Source organism: Podarcis muralis, chromosome 3 (genome assembly GCF_964188315.1).
Source record: "Podarcis muralis chromosome 3, rPodMur119.hap1.1, whole genome shotgun sequence".
NCBI classification, from domain to species: domain Eukaryota; kingdom Metazoa; phylum Chordata; class Lepidosauria; order Squamata; family Lacertidae; genus Podarcis; species Podarcis muralis.
The window spans coordinates 111,272,995-111,290,813 of NC_135657.1; the positions used below are offsets into that span (position 1 = coordinate 111,272,995).

The window sequence follows — 17,819 nt, forward strand, 5'->3', positions numbered from 1 at the left end:
TCCTTGTGCCCTCCATCTTTCCCAACATCAGGGTCTTTTCTAGGGAGTCTTCTCTTCTCATGAGGTGGCCAAAGTATTGGAGCCTCAGCTTCAGGATTTGTAGCTATCACCCATCTATTTCAGTCTGCTTAGTCATCACAAGTTGCTTGAGCGGAACAGTCTTTCTTTCTTAACTATATAATGCAAGCAGGCTTCCTCAACCTCGGCCCTCCAGATGATCATCTGTCAGGGATTTGTTGGGTGTGATTCCTACATTGCAGGGAGTTGAACTAGATGACCCTTCCAATTCTACAAAACTGTGATTTCTGTTATCCCTGTAGCCATACACTGTGTAGCTTTAGGCTTCCTCAACCTTGGCCCTCCAGATGTTTTGAGACTACATTTCCCATCATCCCTTACCACTGGTCCTGCTAGCTAGGGATCATGGGAGTTGTAGGCCAAAAACATCTGGAGGGCTGAGGTTGAGGAAGCCTGGATTATAGAATAGGAGGAGGAGGAAGCAGGGAGAAATACAGTTTGCCCATATTTTCAGCCTCATAGTCACAACAGAACTGAATTCCAAAACAACACCCAAGTTGCTGGTTCCCTGCTGCCAAGGAAAGTGATCTCTTTTCAGAACAATGCATGTTAAAAAAAATCATAGTACAGTAAGCTATTAAGATTTCACCGTTGAATTGTTTTTTTCCAGGTTTATGCTCGAATGTCAGAAGTTTTGGGAATAACAGATGACAACCAAGTTCTAGAAACATTTATGGCAAAAATGTGAGTTTGAAATACCTTCTCTTGTGGTTTTTGTCCCCCCCATGTAAACATTAATGCAAATGCTGCTAATAGTTAATGCCTTAATTTTAAAATTTTGAGATGTGACATATGAATGCAATTAATGTGGCTTCTTACTGTCGCCACCATCCTTTTTTCTGTTATTATCAGTTAGCAACTGTCTTCTGTTGTTTTCACATTTTGATTCAAATCTGAAGGCAACCTTGTTCATTTCGTATTTCCCTTTTTATGCTGCATTATAGAATACGTTGCATAATACACTGGGGAAAGTATTCAGCAAATCTTGACTCTCTAGATAGTTGTTTGAAACATTGGTCCAAATTATTCTCTGGAGAGAATAATAAGTGAACCACGAGAAAGAAGGACATCCTTGTAACTGGGTTGAAAAATCCAATTCTTGCCTTCATACCACCTGGAACTAAGTTATTTTTAAGCAGGCTGGTAGCCGATGGTTCAGAGTAGAGCTCAATTTGAAGGCAAGAACAAACAAAGTATGGATTGCTGCAAACTGGGATGAATACAGTTAGCTGGGAATAAGTCCCATTGAACTAATATTGCACATGTGTATGTCTGGTTAGAAGATACATTTGTAAAACTTTTCTTTTTTTAATTCTAGTGTTACAAATCTTAAATACTGGGGGCGATGTGAGCCTGTGATCTCAAGAACTCTTCAGTTTCTAAATGACCTTTCAGTTGGATATCCTTTTAACTGTATATCATGAGTCCTATCCACTGGGTGGTTTAGACGATGGTAGAATGTGCACCATTTTCATCTTTACTTTTTTACTTGTTAATACTCTTGGGAATAGTTGATACTGAAATAGTAATTAAGCATAGCCCTTTCTGTGCATAGTCCATTGTACAAATGCCGTCTTGCACATAATCTTCCTTTCAAATTAATCTAAAAGTTCAGTTTCCTGTCCAGTTTTATTGGTCAGTAAAGCTGGGATTTTGATATAAAACCAAAATAGGTTTATTGTCTCCTTCAACCCTGCTCCTGATGGCTTCCATGAAAGGGTAACAGCTATGGCAACTGGAATCGGGCAGTTATTGGTGAGATGGCCAGAATCGTCTGTGCTTGCTTCAGAGCCTGTCGTTGATTGAATGCTCTTGAATGTTCAGCAGCTCACTGGTCCTGTGAGTTAGACTTCTTGAAGAGTACATGGTCTTTTGCACTTCCTCCCATCATCAGCCCAGTGCCAATGTCTGCTGTGCAACTCAAGGTCAGGGTCAATTGAGCATTCAGCTGATTGTACTTCTAGTTTAATGAGCTGGTTAACATGGTCTGGTGTGAATGTATGTTTGGGTGTTTTATGTTTGCCAGTGTGTGTGTGTGTGTGTGTGTGTGTGTGTGTGTGTGTGTAAAGGGAAGTGTCACTTGTATGTGACAAAGACGGAAGAGAAGAGGTTATTGTATTGCATTGCTAAAATGTTAAAAGGGTAAAAATGATTGTTTTTCCTCGATGATTTCTTTCAGTACCTTATTGTTCAATAAACTAAAGGTCAACAAGAAATTCTACTTTAAATAGCTTTGTTAAGATATGAAGATAATCAGTCTTTAAGTAATAAAAGGTAATGAACTTCTTTCATTGGTGCTTCTGTTCCTAGTCTACGCAGAGAACTTTAAACTTCAAGCAGTTGCCGCAAAGCAGTTGTGGTGCAAGAAAACACTGTGTTCATCTCAATCACCACCTTTCTCCTTGTCCTTTGCCATTGAGAGGTGAGGATGACCCCAGATTGGAGGAGGAGGAGCTGCTAGGCAGTGACAGGCAGGAGAAGGGAATGTGCTGGGCCCAGATCAATCTGACATCTTCAAAATAGTTGTGTGATTGTTTGTTTTGCTTTCCTTTCTATTCCCCACCGCCAGTTGAATCAGCATGTTCTTCCAAGCTGACTTTCTACCTTTGTTTTCTTCTCCATTTCTTTAATAGCAGAAATTGATTGTTTCTTCCACTCTCTGAAACAAACTAGATTTAATGAATGCTTACTCCTTTACAGTGGACCTTCGAGTTACGTACCGCTCTGGACATGTAACTTTCAGGTTGCAAACATGGCAAACCCGGAAGTGTATACTTCCGGGTTTCGCTGTGCATGCGCGGTAGCGCTCTGTAGTGCCGCCTGCATGCGCAGAAGCAGCGCCTCGAGTTATGGACTTTTCAGGTTAAATATGGACCCCTTGCCTGCCATGCACTAATACTAATCCATTATAGATGTCAAGTCCAAAAGGTTCTGTACTACTGAGCTTTTAATGGTTTTTTACCTGTTCAGTTCACATCTGTTAATTGCCAATATTATATTCACATTAGATTGCAGAATGGTCCTGCTTCTGATGTTATATCTTAGTATTTTGGTTCTGGTTTTCTTTTGATTAAGTGGAGATTCAAATTTGTTATTTTAATTTTTTTTAAATAGATATGCTTGTTTCAGTTTTGTTCTTTCTATCACTTTTTTAAAGCTGCCTTTTAATTTATATTATAATTTAAAAGTTACATAAAATGTATGAATCTTTTTTTTAAAGAAGAAATGAATTGCATTGCGACTGGGCTTCAGGTAAATATTAAAGCACTTAAACATCTCCTGTGTTTAAGAATCCTTGGCCTTTGGATATAATTTTTTTCATCTCTTTGTCTGATTCAGTGGCATATAGCAGCATTGGACAATAATCTGGGGAGGCATCATAGCTGAGTGGGTAAAGCACATGCTTTAGATAAAGAGGGTTTTAGGTTCAAACCTGGTTCCTTCTTTCAACCAGACTGGAAAGAACCTTGAAGGCAATACTGGGCTAGGTGTCCAATGGCATGGCTTGGTATATGTTCCCCTTGTTGCTTATACAGTGGTACCTTGGTTCTCGAACAGCTTAGTTGTCGAACAAATGGCTCCCGAACGGTGCAAACTCGGAAGTAAGTGTTCCGATAGGCGAACGTTTTTTGGAAACTGAACATCTGATACGAATTCCAATTGAGTGCAGAAAGCTCTTGCAGCCAATCAGAAGCCACACCTTGGTTTTCAAACCGTTTCAGGAGTCGAACGGACTCCCGGAATGGATTAAGTTCGAGAACCAAGGTACCACTGTATCTGTTATTTAAAAATCTCATAGAAATTGATGCACTTTTTCATTCCAAACCAGGGTCCAATAATATTCAGTGTTCTATTCCTCTTTTTCCCTGATATTATTATTCCCCAAATGAACTTTGTAAAACGCTCTTGCTTGGTAGGTAATTTTGCTATATCGATGAATGGGGCTACACGATGAAAAGAGCATATAAAATCGGCATTAACTTTGCTAGTTAACTTTCTTTTAATTGGCAACATTGAAATAAACAACGTTTTGAATAAATAAACTGCATTAAATGTAATTTGACTCGAACTTCTGTGATTTGTTTCTTTTTCCAGTTAAAATGAATGTAGCATGATAGAGCTAACCTAAATGCTGTTTCACTTTATTCTTATGTGTTAGTATTAGTTAAGTTTAAAATTGTGTTCTTTGGCAAATGAAAAAAGAATTCAGAAGTATTAAGACACCCACTTTTGTGCTGGAATTTAATATGCAACTTTTTATTGGAAAATAATCGTCCTTGTCTGGCAAAATCCACCATGCAATATTTCTGTTAGTAGGCATAATGTAATAAAGGCAGGGAGGGCTATTTATCACAACAAATTTTGAGGATTTCAGGATTCTTTTTATTATTTTAATATATTTCTTTGGTATTAAATCAGAAAAATGATAAATTACAGCTGTCGAAGCTGTTTTTCCTTTTTGTTGGAAAATGATGTACAACCCAATTTTGCTGGTCATTTTGGCTTTTAACGATACATACATTTTTCTCTCTTTTAAATCTATTGGCTCAGCTTTTAAAGAACAATACTGAAGTACTTCTTATTTCTTACATATGAAGTGTTTATAAATACTTCCTGGTATTGCAAACTTTAACCTTTTAACAATGCATTAGTTTGTCAGAGCAACTCAGTGGCTGTGATGTTCAAGCTCACTTCAGACAAGCCCTTCTCATTCTGATAGGGATTAAGTCACTGTGGTCGGTTGAGGATTAGGCTTTCATTATATATAACTTTGTTGAGAAGCATCATGTTTTTTAGAGACCACATCCAGGGGGCCCATTTTCAGCGCACAGGGTACATTAAATTGTGATTAATTTGAAAGGCTAAAAAATAATTAGTTTAATTTAAATGCCTGCCCATTGCTTAATTCATTCATATGCATATAATTTTCCTTCAGAATCAAGCGCTACATGTTCCTTGAAATTGGTACTTATCTTTTATTATGCATAAGGGTTATTTATTTCTTCAGAGATTCTATAACAGTTTTTTTTAAAAAATATATATATCACAATTTTAGAAAGGATTAGACAAAAGAGCAAAAATATATATAGGGAGTATTTTAAGCAACAAGAGGCAACAAATGATTTGTGTTGCTGTCTTGTTTTGCATTATTTTAACAATTATTCCAGGCTTGCATATTTAGAAATATATTAGCCCAATTTGATTTTAAGGCTCAGTTATTTGAATTATAAATCATTATGTCCCTTCTAGCTGATCAGTCACGGAATAGCTTTGAATTCATTTACATAATGGAATGTGTTAGTGTTTCCTTTCTGTCAGTGTAGTCATGCTACTCCCTCATGCATCCTCTGTTGTTTCTCATAATTAACTTTAACACACACACACACACACACACACACACGGTTATTTTGTGAAGGAACTGACCACAAAGTGTCTTTCAGGTATCTGATTGTTCTTCTTCCTAGTTAACCTGTGATTGCAGTTATTAAAGTCTTTCTTTTGGTTTAAAACAAAACCCCTGCAAAAAGACTTCACAACATAAAACAGTCACTTGATAAGAAGTAATCAAGCAAGTTACCTAAAAGTCTCTACATGTAATTGTTAAAACATAGCCTAGGAAGTGGATTATTTAAAATGTTCGTCCTCAGCTGATGAATCTACTGTTTGGTTGCATCTAGACCCATGCTGGCTTGGTTGCAGAAGCATTGCAGTAAACTATCATTTGGCAATAGCTGGGACGCGGGTGGCGCTGTGGGTAAAACCTCAGCGCCTAGGACTTGCCGATCGTATGGTCGGCGGTTCGAATCCCCGCAGCGGGGTGAGCTCCCGCCATTCGGTCCCAGCTCCTGCCCACCTAGCAGTTCGAAAGCACGTCAAAGTGCAAGTAGATAAATAGGTACCGCTTTATAGCGGGAAGGTAAACGGCGTTTCCGTGTGCTGCGCTGGTGCTGGCTCACCAGAGCAGCTTCGTCACGCCGGCCACGTGACCCGGAAGTGTCTTCGGACAGCGCTGGCCCCCGGCCTCTAGAGCGAGATGGGCACGCAACCCCAGAGTCGGTCACGACTGGCCCGTACGGGCAGGGGTATCTTTACCTTTACCATTTGGCAATAGAGAAGGAAGGAAAAATTTAGACAAATGTAGTAAAGATAAAAATTACGGCCAAAGTCCATTGATGCAAATGTGTTTAAACATGCTTACTTCTATATAGTGGCACCTCAGGTTAAGTACTTAATTCGTTCCGGAGGTCCATTCTTAACCTGAAACTGTTCTTAACCTGAAGCACCACTTTAGCTAACGGGGCCTCCTGCTGCTGCCGCGCCGCCGGAGCACGATTTCTGTTCTCATCCTGAAGCAAAGTTCTTAACCTGAAGCACTATTTCTGAGTTAGCAGAGTCTGTAACCTGAAGCGTATGTAACCCAAGGTACCACTGTACTGGATTGTGATTAAAATACAGGCAACTCTCAGTTTACGCTGGGGTTACATTCCAGGTATAGGGATTTTGGTGTAAAGCCAAAATCGCGTACAGTATAGTCAAAACACATTGGGTTCAATGTCGGGTGGGATTGCCATCTTTTATTATATATATATTGCCAATTGTGTAGCTGAATGTGAACAAGTTAGATGCACATAAGTTGCGAGTTACCTGTAGTCAAAAATTTAAGAGGTTACAGATAGGACCAAGATGGGTCCTAGGTCAATTAAAAGCTGAAGACTGCTGATGTAAACTTTAGAGGCCATACCCAATGCTGTGGCTTCTCTGGTTCAGTGGACTTCCATGTAGCCAATGGAGCTGCCTTTTCCTTTCCAATCATTTCCACCCACCTGCACACCCTCAAAATCAACTCCAAAGGGCTGGAGCATGCTCCAAAACAGTTTTTTTGGGATGCACAGGGGGGAGAAAAAACAGAAGTCCTGTTGCAGTAGTGGAGCTATGCACACAGAATGTTGCATGCGTGCCAAGAGTTCTGACTTTTAAAATGTTAGGATTAAAGAAAACAAATTTTTAAATAGAGACCCCAATTTGAATAACTTCCAGGTTGCTTATATAATTTAAACTCTTTTCCTATACCCTCTCTTTAGTGCAGTGGTACCTCGGGTTAGGGACGCGGGTGGCGCTGTGGGTAAAACCTCGGCGCCTAGGACTTGCCGATCGCATGGTCGGCGGTTCGAATCCCCGCGGCGGGGTGAGCTCCCGTCGTTTGGTCCCAGCTCCTGCCCACCTAGCAGTTCGAAAGCACCCTTAAGTGCAAGTAGATAAATAGGTACCGCTTTATAGTGGGAAGGTAAACGGCGTTTCCGTGTGCTGCTCTGGTGCCGGTTCGCCAGAGCAGCTCCTTCACGCTGGCCACGTGACCCAGAAGTATCTGCGGACAGCGCTGGCTCCCGGCCTCTAGAGTGAGATGAGCGCACAACCCTAGAGTCTGTCAAGACTGGCCCGTACGGGCAGGGGTACCTTTACCTTTACCTAACTCGGGTTAAGTACTTAATTCGTTCTGGAGGTCCGTTCTTAACCTGAAACTGTTCTTAACCTGAAGCACCACTTTAGCTAATGGGGCCTCCCGCTGCTGCCGCACCACCGGAGCACGATTTCTGTTCTCATCCTGAAGTAAAGTTCTTAACCTGAGGTACTATTTCTCGGTTAGCAGAGTCTGTAACCTTAAGTGTATGTAACCTGAAGTGTATGTAACCCGAGGTACCACTGTACTTTCAGCCAATAAGATAGATATGTGTACACTAGTTTCATAGCTATATAAAGTTCTTTAACTATATTTGACTGTGAATGCAAGGTGTTGGACGGAAAGGCTAGTGCCGTATTTTTCCATGTGTAAGAAGACCCCTATTTTTTGAACCCAAAATTAAGAAATAATTAATTGCAACATTCTGTGTGTAAGATGACCCCCAATTTTAAACTTAAAAAATTTGGGGGGAAATATAGTCTTTTACAAGGAAAAATACAGTATTTTCAAACTTTTGACTATTTTGCTGTGTTGAATATTCAGTGCCACACTATAGCTAACTTTGATGCAGAGACACAGTGGTGCCTTGGTTCACAAACTTAATCCGTTCCGGGAGTCCGTTCAACTCCTGAAACCGTTTGAAAACCAAGGCGTGGCTTCCGATTGGCTGCAAGAGCTTTCTGCACTCAATTGGAAGCCATATTGGATGTTCGGTTTCCAAAAAACGTTTGTCTACCAGAACACTTACTTCTGAGTTTGCCCCGTTCGGGAGCCGATTTGTTCGGCAACTAAGCCATTCGAGAACCAAGGTACCACTTTATTTGTTTCTTTCCTTATACAGCCTCCCTCAACCTGGTGCCCTTGAGATGTTTTTACCTACAAATGCATTATCCTTGACCTATAGTGATGCCGGCTGAGACTATGGGAGTTGGAATCTGGCGGGCACCATGTTGGAGAAGGTTCTCCTAGAGTAAAACAGTGGTACAGGATAATGCCAGTATTTTTCTGTAGCTCCTTCCTGTCTTAACCATTTTAAACAGAGAAAATATTTTAATAGGAACTGTGAGAGATGAGATGTTGAACTCAAAACCTTGATCCATATGTAGCAGCAAGTTGCGTGCCAGTTCTTCTGCATGAGAAGAACCACCCTCTTCCCCAGTATACACACTACAGAGGACCAGCACTATCTGTTCTGACAGAGCTGCTCACTGTGACGTTAACATAAGAGAGAGTGCTGGAGGTAAATAGTTAAACAGGTTGCCCAGTCAGGACCCAGGGGGGTGGAGTCAGTGGGACTATAAAACCAGTTCTGGGAGGAGTTCGTTGGGGGTAGTTGGTGGGTAGTTGGTTGGATTTAGTGGGTTGGCTGATTGGGAAAGGCAGTTGGTAATAGAGAGACAGTTAGGGCAGCGGGTTCTTGAGTGTGGGGAGGTAGAAGAGATAGAGAGAGGAAAATAAGACTAAGAAAGTAAAGAGCAACAACGTTTGGAATGCTGTAAAAGTTTTGTTTGTGTCTGAAATCAAATACACTCTTCTTTATTAATTGAGAACCTGACTGAGGCTGAAGTGATTTTACCAGGGAGGACCTGGTTGGTGGCAGCGGATTAGTGGTGTACGGGTCAATAGTCCGTGAGACGACCGGGGGCTCCGTACGAACGCCACACTCACCTGTTGAGGATTAGTGACAAGGTTTACCTGAATTTGGCACCCCATTCTCCCATCTGCTGTGAGAGACGACTGCTGTAAAAGATGAAAGAATTGGCCTTGAGATGTCATACATTTCCTACTTGTCTTCTAAAAAAATTAAGAACACTTTGACTGTTGATAGTTTTAACAACTTCCCTGCTCTTCTGCTTAGTAATATTATGTATCATTACTTTTTATTTTTTTTTAAATAAAAAGCCTAATTTTTGAAATCTCTATGTTCTAATACTCTGTAAAGCTGTCAATATGTGGTCTCTGAAGACCATAAGCATTAAAAAGTTAGGTTTTGTGTTACCAGCATATGAATTGCATACTGTTGTTTCCCTTAATTTCAAACACTTATATTCTCCTAAAAAAGCTTGTGAAAATAGATGCTGTGAAGTTCATGCTGCAGAATCATACGGTAGGTCTCTCGAATTAGCTTCCATATTTTAAAAGTTGTTAACATAAAATAATGAATGGTGTTGACTTTTTTTCATCTGTTCTTCATTTTTCCACCAGAGTAAACACTTTCCTTTCTTGGGTGTAAATGATAATTATGGTTTGAGTGACCTTAGGTGCAGAACCAGATTCTATACTGCACTCACACGCCTTCTCATGGTAGATCTAGGTAAGAAATTTTTCATTGTATTCCTTCACTCCCTTCCTGAAGTTAGAAAGGTCTCCCAAATACATTGTCTATGGTCTAATAATCAGTTCCTGGCAATATAGATATTTGTTTTTAAATCAAAAGAACACTACGCCAGACATGTTATTAAAACATGTTATGACCACTTTGAGACCTAATCTGCCCACAGAAGGATTGTTTTCCTCATCATGTGCAAGAAAGGTGAAACTAAATTCAGCATGGTTTTTCTGGTTGCATTAAGTCCGCATGACTGCTTGTGCCAGAATCCGCATGAAATTTGCTATAGAATGTACTAAAAAATACTCCTTCAAAATTTTTGTAGGACGTATTAGTGGCTATTTTCATTCCATCCAGGTTCCTTCGATCCAGTTCATTTTATTTACCTATGGGCTTTCATTTCAAGGCTAATGTTTCTTACTAGGAAATAAGTCTTAGAAGAGTTAATTTCTGAATAAACGTATTTTAGATTGGTCAGCTAAATTATAAGAGTGTAATCTTTGGACATGGGACCTATCCCTGTTTCACTGAAGAACCTACTTTCTCTTCTAGGATTCTATGCCAGGAACAAAAAGACAGATTTAGAATGTACTTTCTTTTTATTTCCACTGGCTTTAGATTGTCCCAAAGATGATTCAGTATTTTAAGTTAATGCTACTTTATTTCCAGACTTATAAGATTCCTCTGCAAAGTAAGACGCTCCCTCGCCAGATTCAAACTAGAATAGGCAAAGTTCACCTGTAAACTATCTATACAGTCCTTAAAGTTATATTGCTATATCCTGGCACCCTAGAAATCCCTATTCTCATTGGGATTTTTTGAAAAAAAGTTTAAAATGCCATAGCATCTAGAGGAAGAAATAAACTGAAAGTGATCATTAACATCAGTGACTCAGATTATGTTTTAGAAATAGCTAGACTGAATAAAAATCACTATCTTGCTAATGCATCTTAGAAGATGGTGGATTACTTAGTTTCTGTTTGTGTGCAAAATGTGGACCCAACAAACCCCATAACACAGTGCTGTCTAAGTTGAGAATAAACTCTTCTTCGCTACCACTAATTGTAGCCTTTTAAATGGGTTCAATTACCTGTTTGGTCCAACTAAGCACAAAAATTGCACCACTTTGCTATATTGTCTCCAAGCCTCAACAGCCTTCTGTAATCCATCCACCGAAGGAAGGTCTATTTAGGATTCGGAATGAGAGCAGCTGTAGTAACTTCTTCAACTGGTCATCTATAGGCATAAGTAAAATTAATCTCCCAGAGCATTCTGTAAACCCATTGGAATTTTCAGTCTCCAAGTCTGGGCCATCCATTGGCCTGTGCATCTCATCTCTCTTCTGCCTCCCATCAGAGACTGTATTATGAAAATTTACACCCTTTGTGATGTAATGATCCGATCATAAGGGTGACATCTACATTCCCCCATCCTCAGGCTGCCTGTTTCCATGACAGCGTAATACAACACATCCAACATAGTACCTGTCACACGTGTCAGTAACAATGACTTGATGTAGCTGCGTGTGTTATGAGGGGCATGTATTTTTGAGCCATAGCCTATGAGGTGGCCTCAGGATGAGATACCTGGATACGCCACATGAAACATGGGGCTTCAGCAGATCAAAAAGCCCTGGATCTCATTATAAGGTAAAGGTAAAGGGACCCCTGATCATTAGGTCCAGTCGTGGCCGACTCTGGGGTTGCGGCGCTCATCTTGCTTTATTGGCTGAGGGAGCTTCCGGGTCATGTGGCCAGCATGACTAAGCCGCTTCTGGCAAACCAGAGCAGCGCACGGAAACGCCGTTTACCTTCCCGCCAGAGCAGTACCTATTTATCTACTTGCACTTTGACGTGCTTTTGAACTGCTAGGTTGGCAGGAGCAGGGACCGAGCAACGGGAGCTCACCCCGTCGTAGGGATTCGAACCGCCGATCTTCTGATCAACAACTCCTAGGCTCTGTGGTTTAACCCACAGCGCCACCCGCGTACACACATTCAAATTTGATTGGGCAGAATGTATCCAAAGGGATGTATATTCTTTCAAAGAAGTGTGATCCTGTTTCATCAAATTCCATCCCATGTTTGATCAAGTGGAGTAGTCCAAAGAGTCTTTGGGGGAATTCTGAAAGTGATGAGGAGAGGGATGTGTGCTAAAGCCGGTATATAGAAATCGAAAAGAAATAAGAAGAAGACAGATAATTAGAATATACAGACATCAGCAGTGTCAGCTGGGAGAATTAACATATTATTTAGAATAATAGGCAGCTATAGTTCTTGATATGATATCAAAATGCCCTGTGAGTTTTGTGTTCCCATTTCTTGCATAACAATGGAAAATCAGTATTCAAGAGTACAGTGGTACCCCGCAAGACGAACGCCTCGCAAGACGGAAAACCCGCTAGACGAAAGGGTTTTCCGTTTTGGAGGCGCTTCGCAAGACGAAGTTCCCTATGGGCTTCCTTCGCAAGACGAAAGCCCATAGGGAAATCTCCGGGACAGCAGGGAAGCGCCTCCGCTGTCGCCCGCCAGCATTTTAAAAAGCCCCGGGACAGCGGGGAACTTCTCCGCTGTCGGGGCGATCTTAAAATGCTGGCGGGCGGGAGCGAAGCCTCCGCTGTCGCCCGCCAGCATTTTAAAAAGCCCCGGGACAGCGGGGAACTTCTCCGCTGTCGGGGCGATCTTAGAATGCTGGCGGGCGGGAGCGAAGCCTCCGCTGTCGCCCGCCAGCATTTTAAAAAGCCCCGGGACAGCGGGGAACTTCTCCGCTGTCGGGGCGATCTTAAAATGCTGGCGGGCGGGAGCGAAGCCTCCGCTGTCGCCCGCCAGCATTTTAAAAAGCCCCGGGACAGCGGGGGACTTCTCCGCTGTTCCGGGGCAATTTAAAAGCCCCGGACCATACCCCGATGCCGGGCGGCGGACGGGAACGCCTCCCCCTGCCGCCCGCCATCGGGACCATGCCCTGATGCCGGTGGACGGGCGGGAACGCCTCCCCCCGCCGCCCGCCATCGGGACCATGCCCCGATGCCGGGGGCGGGGCCGCGAAGCCTGGGCGCGCTGATCTCGGCGCGCCCAGGCTTCGGCATGCCGGCAACTCTCCGCAAGCTGCGGCAGCGCTGCCGCTGCTTGCGGAGAGGTCCCCGAAGCCTGGGCGCGCTGATCTCGGCGCGCCCAGGCTTCGGCATGCCGGCAACTCTCCGCAAGCTGCGGCAGCGCTGCCGCTGCTTGCGGAGAGGTCCCCGAAGCCTGGGCGGACATCTTTTGAAGGCAGGGGGGGAGCAAAGACTTTTGCCCCCCGCCAGCCTTCAGAAGAGGTCCTGGACCTCTTCTGAAGGCCAGCGGGGGGCGAAAGTCTTTGCTCCCCCCTGCCTGCCTTCCCAGGAGAGCGGAGAACCGCAGCACGTTTCTCCGCTGTCCCGGAGGGCTTTTGAATGCAGGCGGGGGGAGCAAAGACTTTCGCCCCCCCAGCCTTCAGAAGAGGTCGGGGGACAGACTGTCCCCGGACCTGGTCTGAAGGCGGTTTCCCTAGGAACGCATTAATTGATTTTCAATGCATTCCTATGGGAAACCGTGCATCGCAAGACGAAAAACTCGCAAGACGACAAAACTTGCGGAAAGAATTAATTTCGTCTTGCGAGGCACCACTGTACAATGCAACACAGTATGAAGGAAGCTGGATTTAACTGCAGATTAAATAATATTAGCTGGGCAAAACCCTGCTCTGAAGCCTTGGTGTGGTGTTGCCCCCAATCACATTTGTGTGTGCATACGCATAGCCCTACACACAGGCTTACCCTAGCTTAGCAACTGAGTAACTAACACTAGTAAGGTCCTATGAGTGTCAGTCATCCCAAGAGCCCTGCTCTGGAGTGGTCTCCTAGACTACATCTTGCTGTTAAGACGTGAAGTTGTGAAGAAATGTGGATTCAACATTAAAAGCTGTAACATTAAAAGCCCTGAGCAGATTGGGCCCAGGATACTTGAATAACCACCTGCACTCATGCCAACCTGTCCATTTACTGAAATCAGTGTTGGAAGACTTACTTAGGTGTCCACCTGTGAAGATGGTGGGCACCCTTAACACAGCCTTTTCATTGACTCGGCAACAATGGAACTCCATCGCTTTGTAGGCTTGGCACGCTTTTTGAAGATCTATCGCTTTTCAATAGCCTTTAGCAAGTTTTGTATATTAGGAGTCCTTGTTGTAGGCCTCCTGGGCTCCATTGTTCTTTTCCTGGCATTTAACCCTTGCCTTTCTTCCTTTTTTCCCATAGGTGAAGATGAAGATGAATTTGAAAACTTCATGCTTCCCCTGACAGTTTCATTTGAAACTTTAGCTCAAATATTTAACAATAGTTTTAAACAAGAGGAAGCAAAGGTAAGTTGTTTTGAATAGAAGGGGGAAATCTTATTTCTCATAAACCAATAGGGAGATTGCGGGAGAGAGAGATGGGTGGGGAGATACCATCCAGCCAAAAAAAAATCACACTAAGGCCCATTGACTTAAATTGATGGAAATGAAGTGTGAAAGTAATTCTGCCCTTAAAATCAGAAAGATTCGATTTGGCTGGTTGCCTTTTTCTCAGTTCTGCTTTAGTTTATGTGATGTTTCCCTTTGAAGGTCCATATGTGAACCCTTCATTTTTAAGCCTCTGGGGATATGAATCTACTCTCCCCTACATGAAGGGGCAAGGCATGAGATTTGTTTCCAGAGCAAGATGAAGCAGAGACTGACACAATGAGCAAACAAGTAGGAAGATTAGGTAGAAGTAGAATTGGTTCTCCGCTCGTCCCTCTCTTTTGATACCTCCCTGTCCCATCCCTGCATGCAAGGTGCCTTATTCCTTATCTGTATCAATCCCCATGTGGTGCTGAGCTTATTCCTAGGCTCTGAGGAATGCTGAAGTAGAAGAACAAAAGGCCTTGATAATCCTAAACTAGGAGAAGCAAAATTGCACCGTTGAATTTTCCCTGAGAATTTTGCATTACCAGTGAAACTAGACTGTTTGCGGAGTTTCCATCAATGAGCTAGAAACCCCACACCTAGTTCCCTTGTCTCTCCCTATGTCATTTCATAAGGGAAGTGTGTGATATGATGTCATCATATTGCGTACTTGCCTCCCTTGCCATCCTCCCCTGAGTGGCAGTGATGAAAACATTATGCCATCTCACACTTTTCCTTTAATCAGTGGGAGATAGGAAGTAGATATAGGGTTGCTATTTTAGTGACAGCCTTATGATCAGCATTACATTTGACTCCACTCTCTGTTTTTCAGTGGATGATGCACAACATTAGTCATACACAGTGGACTAAATGAAACCAATGGACTTAAGTTCATTGATATCAGTGACTCTGCTCTGAGCATGATTAATGTTGGACTCTGCTCTGAGCATGATTAATGTTGGATTTTACCCTGACTGCTCAATATCTTATACTTCTGGAATTTTGGCCTGTTGTTTATTAACTACTTTCATTTTTTGTGTGGATGAGCTTTTCTGTTTCTTTATGTATTTATTTATTAGGTGTGTGTAGACCTACAAAGGTATAGGAATAAGCGGGATGAAAACACTGTATATTTAGAACATCTCTTCCAAACAAGAATTTAATATATAAATCAGGAGTTTATTAAATGGCTGGGCATATATGTATAAATAGGAACTGGTCTTGAAGTATTGCGTTCTTAAACCGAACAAAGTGATTAGGATAACTGATAGCTAAATAAGGTTTTTATGTGCCTGTGGGAGCCATATTAGGATTGATTTGACAAGTCAGTTCAGCTGTGGCAACAGTCATATTATCTAGCACAACATTATGTTTTATTAGTAAAATCCTTAAGTGTAGCAAGCTGTTTGTGTCAAAACAACAGTATATTTTAGAGGGTGGGGGGAGACTTGCTAAGTGGAACGAAGCACATTAGCATAGCATTACATTAAATAGATTGCCTTCTACTATTATGAACAAACAGTTAACCGTGCACTCTAGAGTGGCTATTTCAGCTACACTGTGTAATATTCGCAGAAGCTCTTATCAATAATTTTCCCTTAGCATTTTAAAATGTGGTGGGAAACTTCGTGGTGCCATTGCTGTTCTTCCCTCTCCTCGGCTCTTCCAGAAAACGCAAACGGATCTGGAGAACTGTATGCTCTCACTCTATATATAGGTAGCAATCTTCATTGGGTGCTTCTGCCTGCCTTGACAAGGTTTCGGGAGGTAGCTCATGGAGATATTGATGGGAGTGGAGAAGCCCAGGAGCCCAGTTTATTTTTGTACAAACCCTTGTGTATGCTAAAATGTGGCCCTAAATAATAAGCATATGCTAAGCATGTTTGCTAAATGTTGTCTTTAATGTTGCTCCATGAGAAGATGTTTTGATGCATCAGTGCCTTTAGTAACAGTAAATGCACTGTTTTGACTCAAAAAATACCGTATTTTTTGCTCTATAAGACTCACTTTTTCACTCCTAAAAAGTAAGGGGAAATGTGTGTGCGTCTTATGGAGCGAATGCAGACTGCACAGCTATCCCAGAAGCCAGAACAGGAAGAGGGATTGCTGCTTTCACTGCGCAGCGATCCCTCTTGCTGTTCTGGCTTCTGAGATTCACAATACTTTTTTTCTTGTTTTCCTCCGCCAAAAACTAGGTGCGTCTTGTGGTCTGGTGCGTCTTATAGAGCGAAAAATGCGGTAACTGTTGCCACATACATTAAACTCTTCACTTGACTTTGCTGATCATTCAGAATAACGCGTTGTTTGTTAGTTTGTTGAATTTATATCCTGCCCTTCTTCCTGAAGCAGCCCAGGGCGGCATTAGATACTACTACTACTATGTAAAGATTGTTGTTCCAGGGAGCAGTTTGAGGTTAGGAATCAGATTTGGAGTGGATTTTAAACGACCTTCATGAAAGATTGCAGCTTTCTGTCATTTGAGGACTTTATCAGTACTGAAACCATTTCGCTGTTGCACTGTCTTGTTTGATAGAGGAACGTTCTTACTGGTGGAAATTTTAATAGAGTTCCAGTGTTATATCCCTAAACTAGCAAGTTCTTAATGACCCTGGAAAGTGATTGCTTTGATTACACTTTAACGGTATTTGCAAATAAAATCACAAGTAATTAAGGGGAAATCTCCAGGCTTTTGAGCAACTTTGATGCATGATAACTGCCTGATTCAGCTCCATCTAGAGTAATGCTGTGTAGACAAGAGCTACTGAGATCAATAGCAACATAATGATAGTGGCAGAATTAAGTGAGTAACCTGAGAACTGTGCCTTCAGAATGCATGCAGCTGCCACAAGCCAGGGCCACACAGTGCACTCCTTGCTTCCGTCCTAAATGTTCATCAAAAGACGCCCTGCAGGAAAATGGAGTTAGATGCTCTTTATTGCTGATCGTGTCTCTTGCCACATTTATCAGGGAAATTGGATTAGCAGTTGGCAGCTGCAGGTAGACAAGGTTCTGCAGTGATTAAATATGCAGCTTGGCTGCATTTGTTGTGACAGACCTTTAGTAAATTCTACTGTAAGCACCATCTGTCTAATTTGTATAAAGGGAAACTTCATGCTCTAAGCCACTGCTAAGGAACTGAATTTGTTGCTTTATCATAAAGTAAACTTTCCCACTGAAATCTTTTTAAACGTAATTTATTAGATTATAGAGTTTTTGGGATTTTGTTTTGTTTTGTTTATTTGTTTGCTCATCCTGATGAATAAATAATACGTGGTAAAGTGCTTTCAGGTACTCTATTTGGAAGTACTGAAAAGGAAAATAATAATCTGTTCCGCTCTTCAATAAAATGCTTAGTATTCTTATCTGCAGGGAGGTGACACTGTTAAAATATCACTTAGAAAATGGCCTATGACTGCCAAGCTCATTTAATTTGTGGCTTCTACTAGGATTTTCTAATTGGCTTTTTATACATCTGAAACACATAGTTGAAAAATAATTGCAGTGGGGCAGC

The 17,819-nt window shown here is 42.0% G+C and overlaps 1 protein-coding gene across 7 annotated transcripts in view; it reads left to right on the forward strand.

Moving 5' to 3' along the window:
- Positions 1 to 17,819, forward strand: part of RANBP17 (RAN binding protein 17) — a 181,266-nt gene that overhangs the window by 101,649 nt on the left and 61,798 nt on the right. For 6 of the 7 annotated variants that reach the window (XM_028722173.2, XM_077926479.1, XM_077926480.1 and 3 more), the window contains 5 exons: positions 689 to 762; positions 1,397 to 1,477; positions 9,581 to 9,644; positions 9,743 to 9,851; positions 14,139 to 14,242. In XM_028722173.2, the coding sequence (XP_028578006.2) occupies positions 689 to 762; positions 1,397 to 1,477; positions 9,581 to 9,644; positions 9,743 to 9,851; positions 14,139 to 14,242 (432 nt within the window). The remainder of the gene's footprint in view (positions 1 to 688; positions 763 to 1,396; positions 1,478 to 9,580; positions 9,645 to 9,742; positions 9,852 to 14,138; positions 14,243 to 17,819) is intronic. The other variant, XM_077926482.1, reaches the window with a different exon arrangement.